This window comes from Ctenocephalides felis, unplaced genomic scaffold (assembly GCF_003426905.1).
Source record: "Ctenocephalides felis isolate EL2017-DRISC unplaced genomic scaffold, ASM342690v1 CF-g0.4_SCAFFOLD_01492, whole genome shotgun sequence".
NCBI lineage: Eukaryota > Metazoa > Arthropoda > Insecta > Siphonaptera > Pulicidae > Ctenocephalides > Ctenocephalides felis.
Genome location: NW_020537646.1, coordinates 17,217,889 through 17,229,609, shown reverse-complemented (window position 1 = coordinate 17,229,609; position 11,721 = coordinate 17,217,889). Strand labels below are relative to the sequence as shown.

At 29.4% G+C, this 11,721-nt stretch overlaps 1 protein-coding gene across 1 annotated transcript in view; it reads left to right on the top strand.

Moving 5' to 3' along the window:
- Nucleotides 1–10,955, top strand: part of LOC113370936 (hepatic triacylglycerol lipase-like) — a 47,264-nt gene extending 36,309 nt beyond the window's left edge. Inside the window, exons 4-8 of the mRNA XM_026611606.1 lie at nt 6,038–6,316; nt 6,670–6,776; nt 6,849–6,975; nt 8,296–8,509; nt 10,724–10,955. Of these exons, the coding sequence (XP_026467391.1) occupies nt 6,038–6,316; nt 6,670–6,776; nt 6,849–6,975; nt 8,296–8,509; nt 10,724–10,955 (959 nt within the window). The remainder of the gene's footprint in view (nt 1–6,037; nt 6,317–6,669; nt 6,777–6,848; nt 6,976–8,295; nt 8,510–10,723) is intronic.
- The last annotated feature ends 766 nt before the right edge of the window (nt 10,956–11,721 follow it).

Sequence of the window (11,721 nt, the reverse complement as noted above, 5' to 3'; positions counted from 1 at the left end):
ATAAGTATTGCTTAATGAAACCGCATTTGCATTTATTCTCAATACACTAAATCTGCCTTTCAGAATTCTCTTAATTAATTATTCATTTTCTTTTACGTCATTAAGTTTAAAAAAATTCATTCATCCGAGTCTTTTTTGTGGTTTTTACGGAGCATTCGCTGCGCTTCCTTTTTATCACATCACTGTCTGTCAAAAGCACAATGTTCCGTCGTAAAACAGGGACAAGAATATGCAAATGTTTTATTTAATTTTCTCATCTCAACGTAAATAAAATTATCCCGAGTCCGTCATATGCCTTGGATAGAGGACAAAAAGAGTCGAGCGGGCGGCCCATTCTCATAGACGGGGAATAAGTATGGTCATAGATTTAAAAAAAAAAAAATGAATTTTTGTAGCCCTTGCTCGAAAATGTACATCATAGATTCATTGCCTTGTCTCTTGTTTTAAATATGGAATTTTTGTTAACATTTAGATTGACTTGTTCTTCGGGTTAAGCATCAACAATAGAAATGACTATGTCGCTAATCACTTTACTTTTTTATATTTTGACTAATAGTATGCATTTGTTTGAGTATGACTCTATTTGTTTGAGTTATTATTATTAACATTCTATTTATTGTTGTTTAATTTCAAAATTATCATAATTTTTTTACCGTGACTAAAACTGTGCAGGACTGAACCAAGATAGATGGCAAGACCTGTTTTTTCTCTCAGACTAATTAGATATGTCCTTTAGATTTTTCCTGCAAAATGCAAACTAGCGCCTTGTCTATTACCACGATTGTCGAACAATCTCCTCCACCAGGGGTGTGGGTGGCAAAAAGATTTATTGGGACGGTGATTTATTATTAAGAGGACGGGAAGCTCTTAAGGAATTTATGTGCCTCTTGAAGGGTCCCGGTGCGTGCTTCTTAGATCGTTAACTTATTATGCGCTCAAAAAATGTATTTCATACGAATTCTGCCCGCAAGGAATTTCATAAAAAGGTACCTTTGCTTTTACATATGAATACATTTTCATATTTTCTAAGTGCGGGTGTATTTTTCGGTGACGAAGGTAGGTTTCTGGTGTGGAGGAAAGGTTTTTGCTTTATTGAAAAAGAAGCAAGTAGTCCTTTTATGTAACTTATCAATAAGTAAAATTATATGTTAAAGTGTAAACTTTACTAGGATTTAAATTAAAGAGATTTTTTAAAGATTGACAATGAACTACTTCGTGAAAAAAAATCATTTTCCATAAATCTTACCCCTGTCCACTTGTGACAAACTATAAACTAGAGGGTGTCAAAGTCTAAAATCTTCACTTTGTGCATGTCATAGTAGGCTTTCGCCGCAGAATTCTAGGTTATGGAAAATCAAAGCTAACTGTGTTTGGGAGTTGGCTCTGGGCTTTGAGGTTGCGGGTGTCCCAAAAAAAACGTGACCTAGAGTGAACTCATACGTTCTCAGTCTCAATATAATGGACTGTGGAGAGCTGCACGTCTATAAAAGTTAAAATGGATATAGGGAAAACCGGGGTAGCAAGGTGATGCTAAAAGTACTAATAAGGGTTGCCTTAAATGGAATACATCAGGAGGGGGGGTCCATAAATCACGCGATAGATTTCTAAAGATTTAAATAAAATAAGCAGTACAAGGATGCCTTAATCTATATTCAACAGATGCATTTAATGCAAATGCTAAGACTACATTTTTGTTCAGAATTTTAATTATTATGTTAGCATAATACAGCAACGGTTTCAGCTACCTGATATACATTGTAAATTGTAAAATCAATAATATCTAATTTACTACGCGTTTTTGAAATAATTAACATGAATTTTGAAATAGATAACATAAATAAATTTCTCCGTTACTCCTCTATTTTCACTCAAGTTTTTCCGCAGTCACCAAAGGGTAAGAATCAGTCGAGCACTCGTGTGTGTGACTTGCAGAAGTGAAGTAGGCCAAGAAGATGAGTGACTTGAATTTTGAATAACAAAACAGAATTGGGTAAAGAAAATAAGTCGGAAAAGAATGATTTCAAGAAACGATTTAACATGACTCGACGCGATCATCTAGAATTGTATTTTGTGGACTATTTGTAAAAATTGCTGCTCTAGTTGAGAATGACTTCGGTTAATGACGATTGAAAATGAATTGGTATTGAATAATGAAACTAATACTGCATAATAAGTACAGAACTCATAGAATTGTATTATCGTGCAGATTTGAAACGTTTTATAGTTTATAAAGATTTTAGAGGTCTCTAGCAGATTGATGATTAGAGCTATGGCTCCATTTCTTCCTCGGGTAGCATGATGTCAAGCAGTAGGGACATCGGTTTTCACTTGGAAATATGGATAGCAATATATCTCAAATTCAAAATAGTCCTATCGCAATTCATCACTATTACAGATATTGTTATAATAATCATTAGATAGTCGTTTATAAAGTCGATAATTAAGTTAAATTATCACAACAGCTAATTGGACCCTGAATTCTTCACTGAAGTTTGAACCCTGATTGTTGTTGAAATAATATAAAACATAAAGTTGTGAGTTATTTTAAGTTATTTGAGATATGCTCTGCTCTTTAACACTTTCGACTCGGGAGTCGGACTGCCAGTCGGTACGCTGCGCTCGAATATTATAGTGCTATACTTTTCTCTCAACTCGGAATTTTTTTTGTATCGGATTTTTTCAAAATGTGGTTATATTGCTTTTAAATATAGTTATTATGATAATAAAATAAAAAATTGAAAATTAAAAAAAATTGCACTCAAAACCATGCTATATTGTTTCAAAAATCATTTCTTCACAGATCTTTATTAGAATTATGGGGATCATGAGCTAATAAATTAATTTTGTTATATTTTATTATAAAATTAATAAATCAATCAATAAATGAATGTAATAGTAAATTAATTTAAAAAAAAATAAAAAAAATTGAATGTAAGTTTAGTTTGCGACGAGTCGTCGCCGACACGATTTGCCGCCGGAACGGCGGCATCCGAGCTTAACGGTAAAACATATCATGCCGCCGGAGTGGCGGCATCCGAGCGCAACGGTAAAATGACTATGCCGCCGGAGCGGCGGCATCCGAGTCGAAAGGGTTAAATTCTACTTAGAGATGATTCTTAGCTTTATTATAGCAGCTTTGGTATTTTTATTGCAAGGTTCCAGGTTCTATTTCGTCTCAAAATATATAATAAGAATAACATTAAACAGAGAATAGACAACCACTGGGTTGCCTTCTAATAATACTAGGATATGGAATTATTTCACAACAGCTTAGAGAATAATAAGGATAGTTCTGATAATAAAAACATTCTCATGTATTTAAATCCTTAGCACAAACACAAAATGGTCATTATAAAAATTATTATATTATATTTATTTTATTTTATTGAATAATCAAAAATTATAATAATTATTTTGTATATATGTTTTATTTTAAGATGTTATGAGAAATAGCTATACTAATAGGAAAAGTGGAAATATTCAATTTTAATTATCGTTTATACAATTGTTGCTAATTTGTTTACATACGATGGGTGTGGGCGTTTATAAGACGTTTCTCATTACTGTGTTGAATAAATTTTACTCAATTATTATAAAAAATATGATAATTCATTATCGTCAGTTTTGGTAATTCATTAAATTTACATTTACCTATTCAAATGCGAATGCGATAATATTATTCGAAAACATCACGCAAAACGTACAAAAATAACTTACACCTCTTGTTTGGAATTCTGCTGGAGCGTTTTAACGCTCCGAAAGTGCTTCAAAAAGTCGTTATAAAAATACCTTCAGTAAATCTTACAAAACACTCAAAACACGAGTATTATTACAAACATTATGCTCCGCCGTTAAAATTTCCTAATGACACATTTGGGAATTGCTTTGCTTTATATTTTATTCAGATCGTGTATTTAAATTCTATTATGTTCCTTCTCCAGGAAACTTCGGCGACGTTCCACAAAAGTTTCTGGGAAATAAAGTCAATATCGTTCACTTTAGTCACACACAACTTTTTCTATTAAAACTGTCATCCGTGTCATATCATAACATACAATGGCTTTGGTACTTTTTTCCGCCAGGCGAAGAGAGCTAAACTTTTTAAATTTATATTGTTCCATGATTGAAATGAAAGAACTATTCGACTTCATTTCCTAGCTGTAGGCTATTTTATATCGGGTAAGGTTTGAATAAACTTAGAAAATTGCCAAGAACTGGCAATAACATAACTCTAGGTCTAGGATATTAACCCTTTCTACTCCTACATTGCAGAAGTAATATGCATTTTGTCGCCGGAGCAGCGGCATCCGAGTGGAAAAGGCTAATAATGGCTAATAGGAAAAGTAAAACTTTTGTCTTTGAGAACTTTGCCTTATTAATCATTCATTCAATATTGATGAATAGTATTTTACTAGTTGACTATAATTCTCATTCTACTAAGTACATAAATTTTTTACATGTAAAATATTGCAAGAAACATCATGTGTAGTCTCTTGTAAATTTATTTTTACATAAATAATTAAAAAATGTTAGATACATTATTTTATTACATTAAATATTTTATTGGAACAATAGTTTTAATGATTATGATTAATATTATTTTAAAGCTCTGTCCAATTTGTAAAGATTTGTCTAATACAACTATATATTACTCGTTCATCATTCTGTGCTTTTTCATTTGTTGTATGATCACATTTTATATTTATTTCATTTTTATTACATACTTGACGCCAGATAAATTTTATATAATACATTTATATAGCAATATAATTTTCATCATTTTTATCTGTTTACTTTTATATCCAAAAAACAATACCGTGATTGCAGATTCTTATATAATAGCAATATAAAAATGAGTAATTCTGAAAGCAATCTCTGTTTACAAATTGTTAAATATATAGTTAATTATAAGATAAAATAGATGAATCGTGTAAATATAAAAATCTCAATCTCAAAGTGTATAAACAAGATAAGACAATGATTAATACACCTATCTATTATTTATAAATATTTAGATAAATGACATTTAAACTAATCAAAATTATTTGCTTACAAGGTACGGACAAGTAAATATATATGCCTTGAGTTATAGTTTGTTTAATTGTTAATTAAATTTTATTTTGTATTTTTAAGTTTATTTACTTATAATATACTGTTGTGATCACTTAATTAAAAAACACTATTTCTCAGACAAAGAATGATGTTAATTAAATATTGGACTATACATAAAAAAATATAATTTCTTGAGAGCGCGTCAGATAATTTTATTATATTTTTGCAAGAAAGAAATTATATGTTCAACTTTAATTGGAATTTGTGCGTTATTAATATATATATAATTACATTTTAAATAAATGGAATTTATAAAAACAATTTAAAATATTTAATAAATTGCTTTGATAATAAATTTCTATTTATCATAAAGAGTATAATATAACCTAATAGTTAAATATTATTTATTAATATTGGATTAATCCCTACCTTTTCGCATTTTCTTTTGTTTCATTTTTATTTAAAATATTTTTTTTAAGTAAAATTTTTTCTTTTGCAGAAGTTCAATAAAATCCAAATCGGAATTTGGTGAAAAACTTTTATTCCTTGTATGCAGGATAAGAAATTATTCAATTACTGCAATTACTATTACGGCATAGGGGTTTGGGGTAAAAGGGTAAAAATTTAGGACTACATGTTAAATGAAAGAAAATGGTTCTAACTCTAAAAAAGATCTCAAGGATACTCTTACCCCTCAATAAAAACTCTTACCCCTCAATAAAAACTCTTACCCCTTATTAAAAACTCTTACCCCATAATAAAAACAATCGGTTCTAAACCTAAAATATAATTTTAAGGATGATCAACCCTTACCTTAAGGATATGAAAAATTATTATTTAGAGTTCTATCAATTACTCTGATCATAATACTTTTATTAAAACTAATTGAATAAATATATGAATATTCTCTGTTTGATTCAAAATTTATAAAAATAATAAATAATTAACAATAAACAATTAAATTAATGGTCATTTATCATTTCAGGGATGGGGTTGACACCCTTAGTTTTTATGCGTTACCGATATCTTCGATCAGGACCAGTAAATGTAATAGCAATGGATTGGGAGGCTTTAAGTTCTGGTCCTTGTTATATAGCAGCGGTGTCAAATTCGCGGCCCGCGGGCGTTTGTGTAGCTCAACTTGTATCGCGATTGAGGGATGCAGGTGCTACAAATATTCATATTATTGGATTCAGCTTGGGTGCACATGTGCCCAATTTTGCTGCTGTGAAATTGAGGCCTTATAAGTTGTCCAGAATTACAGGTAAAAGAATTAATTAACAATAATTTAATTTTATAGTGTAAAAATATTTAACGGTCAGTACTTCGAATTCTGTAAATTTTACTCAACAGTTGAAAATAAAATGCCATTGAACATTTAATTCCAGAATTTCAAAATTTGTTTTAATTATTATAACCAAGTATTTCCTCACAAAAGTACCTACTGTCTACCATATCTCGCGATTTGTTTAAATTCAAAAATTAGTTAATTAATAACAATAATTAAGAGATTAGGTATTTATACTATCGATATTAGTATAATATATTATAAGTCCTGTTTTTTTAATTGATTAATTAATGCTCAAATTAATAATTTACCCACTTATCAATTTTCAGGTTTAGATCCAGCCATGCCCTTATTTGCTTTCTCGTCTTTGGATGGTAAACTAGATCCAACAGATGCAGAATTTGTCGACGTTTTTCACACCAATGCTCTTATTCAAGTATAAGATATATAATTCAATATTCAATAATGATATATAATTAAAGAATTATTTATATAAATTATTTTTAAGGGAAAAATGGAACGCTGTGGCCACGCAGATTTTTATTTCAACGGTGGTGTTGCCCAACCCGGTTGTGGCGTAGACGTAGGTTGTAGTCATCATAGAGCAGCTGATTATTTTGCTGAATCCATAAAAGGTAATTCTAAAATTTAATGTATTAATAAAAAAATAGTCTAGATACTTCAGTCTTTAAGGAGCACAACTAGTGTAACCCTAAAATAAAGGTTATTTTTGGGAATTTATATTAAAAAAACTACGTTATCAATCATTTCAAAATTTTAGAAATATATTTATACATGTTTTAGGAATACATAGTAAAATTTTTGAAAAAAAAAGTTAAATATTTTTTCAAGTTATCGTCGATCTCCAACGGCGCGACGAAAAAAGGCCCTTCACTGCTACAGTGATTCCGGCCTTCTACGTGGATGAAATTTGAAAAAAAAAATTCTCGTTAAACTAGATAATATTGTCTGTAAAATGAACTACGATCAAGAAAAAAAATCAAAAATTGACAAAATGACGGCGTTTTGTAAAAAAAAAAAACGAATTTTACCCAAAATGTTTGTCGTTTTTGGACTGCCAAAATTCGATTTTTGATCCGTTTAAAAAATCGATAGTACATTTTACGGAGAACTATATATAGAACATGTAAAAAAATTGATAGTAATCGGATCATTTGTTTTTGAGTAATCGGCAAAGTAAACAGCAAATTCGGAAAATGCTGTTTCGAGAAAAACGCGTTTAAAGATTAAATGATCGTTATACTATAACTATATATATATATACTCTTTAAATGGATGTAATCAAAAACTACTTAAGAAATCGATTTAAATTTTTGGTATGTTATTTTTAAAGGTATAACCTATTGATATATGAAAAAGTTGAAAATTCGATTTTTTGACAATTTCACACTAGTTGTGCCCCTTAATGATAAATATAGACAACTCTTTTAATAAAATAATACTGCAGGATATATAGAACTTAAATTAAATATTAATTGTTTTAATGTTTATAAGTTCATTATTATCAATGGTTAAATGCAGTATTTAACCTGCATCTGTAATCTCAATCTGACCAAAAAAAAATACTTCAGAACGTTTTTGTTCTGGCTTTATAAACTTGTGTACTGACCTTCTGAACGATTCTCACTCTTATGTCAATGATAATTTTTTTAACTCAAATGAAAAGGCAAACTTCAAATACTTATACTTTTGTCTAATTGCTATAAAATATGAATAATATTACAAAACAGCATATAAGTTTATAATTCAAGAATTTATCAAAAACTTGAATCTGGTTTACTATAATTAACAGGTCATAACTCAGATCTACTAAGATGCCTGCAAAGTTTTAGCAAATTCAAACAAGTTGTATTTAACATAACTATAAACTGTACTATTCGAAACCCTTCAAAAGTATGATTCTTTGTCAAACTATCAACTATCTCATCTTCCAGGCGACGGCGCCTCTCCCGTGGGTTTCTGGTCGTGGCCGTGTCCGAGCTTCACGCATTACATTTTTGGTCTCTGCCTTCGAACACAAGACGGTTCAAGGTTGGCTGGCGAGCATTGTTCGCGTGACACTAGGGGAATGTTCTTGGTGGAGACAAGGAGCAAGCCGCCCTACGCCAAAGGCATTATAATAGACCCCGAAGAAGAGAGGTCGATAAGGTGAGCAGCTTGTTTGATTAGGGGGGATGTTCTTATTTTTTTAGAAAAATGATATGGTTTTATATATACTGTGTGGGTTAAGATCGGAAGTTAGCATTGATATGCTAATTTATCACATAAATTTAACCAATTATAATATATATATATATATATATATATATATATATATATATATGTAATATAAGGGTGGTCCTTAATACGGACATTTTCTAATTTCCTTGCTCCCAAAGGCTCATATGGTTCCAAATTGATAAAAAACAATTCTCTGAAAGTTTTAGCTTGTATTATTGTCTTTTAGATAGAGCGCAATTCAATCAAAGTTTTGTATGGAAATAGCATGAAAAAAAAATTCAAAAATTTCGCAGAGTTTCGAATTTTTAGTAAAAAATGACACGAATTTTCACTTTTAATTCATTTGTCGCTAAGTTATACAAACAAAATTTTTTTTTTAATTTTCAGTATTTTTTCCATGCTATTTCCATACGAAGTTTGATTGAATTGCGCACTATCTAAAAGTTAATATCAAGAGCTAAAACTTTCAGAGAATTGTTTTTTAGAATTTGGAATGATTTGAGCCCTTGGGAGCTAGGAAGTTCGAAAATGTCCATATTAAGAACCATCCTAATACAATATACTTACCCTTAAGAGTATAGCTCGTAAAAACTTTTTGCGATACAAAAATTAGAAATGAGGTAAAAATGCAAACTTGGCATTTAGTCATCGGACAATATATTTTTTATAATCCTTATACTATATTTTAACGTTGAAAATGATTTATTAAAATTGTGGTATGTATTATAACATTTTTTCAAAATATTCGCAGACATGAATTAGAAACCTTTATTAAAATAAAAATAATAAAAAAACAATCATGATTCAATAACAACACATTACTTAATTTGACTCAATAAGTCCTATTGTTCAATAAGTTGAACTTAATGATATTTACTTCATTAAGTTACTTACTAACTTAAATATTGTACAAATTTGAAATATGAATAATTCTGGCCATCTGACTAACGACAATGAAATTACAAATTATTATATAATGATATAATATTTACACTCACCATAAATATATATATATATATATATATATATATATATGATCTTTAATAATAATTCAAAAAATTCAAAATTTTAATATAGGAGCAAAATAAACTGCTGAACAATTTCAAATAGAACAAAATTTCCGGTAAAATGAATAACTAAAAACTTATTCATAGCTCAAAATCAATTTTAAAACAATATATCTTCGCCTCTTTTCTTAAGAACATATCTAATACATATTTTTATTTTGCAAGCAGGAAGAAGAAGGTAAGATATATATTAGGATTTAACGATATTTTCTTGCAAAAAGCGATTAGATAATTAAATGATAAACAAATATCAAATGCATTATAGACATGAAATATATTTTACATGAAAACCAACAAGTTGTCGTAATTTGATTGCATGAAAAAATACTACAACTTCGAATTAAATATTGTATCTGGCCATTACAATCAGAAAACTACTATAAAAGATTGCTACTTGAATTAATAATAAGTTTTCAAAAGAACAAATTTACATCTTGATTTTTTTAATTAAAAGATACATTCAAGAATTATATTATAATCATTAGAATATCGTTATAAATCATATATCTAGTGGAAAATCATTGTGATGTCTGAAACGTGATCATTTTAATTTAATGTTTTTTGAACAAGAGATAACTGTAACTTGGAAAATTTGCTGAATGTCCTGAACTGGGAATTTGTAAATAAATTTACTAGTATGCCTGATTTAATTAAGAATCCGTTTGACAGCCAACATTTCAATCTCTTTTTCATAAAAATTTATCAGTCCAAAAATAAATAAAATCTGGATTGAAATTTAAGTCTGATGGATCAATCACCAATTCAGTGCTATTGAATAAAACATTTTTTGAATTTATATTTAAATTATTTAAACTTTTGAATGAAATAGAGAACAAAAAAAAATATTATAAATAACCAAGTGACTTTTATAAATTTGTTATACCCTATTTATACGTATTACGTCCTATTTTCCTTGCTTACATTGTCCTAGGTTCTATGATACTGTATTTAGGAATGGTTATCATTTCAATATAAAGCGTTTTCTGAAAACGAGTTAAATTGGTGACCAGTACAATGTTATGTCTAAATCCTAGTAAAATATAGTGATTTATTTATATATTTATATTTATCTTAGTCCGCGTTGCTGGGGGCCTTCCTGTCTAAACAGAATTCCGACTACGGCCCAGCCCGTATATCGCACTTCGACTTTCCACGTTAGTCATTCTAGCCTAAACAACGATATCAGCCCAGAGATAACAACGAAGCATTCGACTAGAAAAATAACGCCAGGACGAAAAACAACAATGCCCAAGACAACGGCTCATCCGAACACTTTGGGTATTATCAGAGTGGAAATGATAGAATAACGATTCGTTGGATGGACACTCGAAAATAATAGAATGCTTCGACAATTCTCTCAACTGATGTTATTCCAAAGATACTAGATTTAGACTGTAGAATGTTATGTACAGATTATTTACTTAAGGCTAGTGTATGTATGTTATGTTGATGATTTTATAATGATTTGTATATAGGCTTTAGAGTAATTGAGTTACATATGATGTAAGTTATATGGTTTATAGTACTAATTTAGTGCATTGATTAAAAATAATAATTGATTTTGTTACGTCATGTTTCTATAAATTCAACAGGTATCAAGTGTTATAGGAAATAATATGGGTGTTTCGGACAACCTGACATCGTGCAGAAGCAATGTCCAAAATTCGCATTTTGATCAAAAATATGTTTCCAATTGAAAATAAGCTCATTTCGGGCACAGCGGTGTGAAATGGCAATAGAAAATTTCTTACCTGAAATGAGTTGAACTTCAACTTAGCTCACCTACCTACTCTAAGGCAGTATGACCCATTGCTATTACAGGAATTAATAATATATCGGATGGCAAGATTTAATACATGGGATATTTTTTCTAGGATGTTTCATTTAATGACCATAAATGCTGAAACAATTATCAGATACATTTCTGAAGGATGATAAAATAATTATGAGGTCATGTACATTTATATAGCCAAAATATTTAGCAAAAAAAAGCTTCGGAGAGAAATTGAATTTATTAATATTTCAGATATTTTTTTCAGATACTTCACCCAATGAAGGAAGATAATTAATATT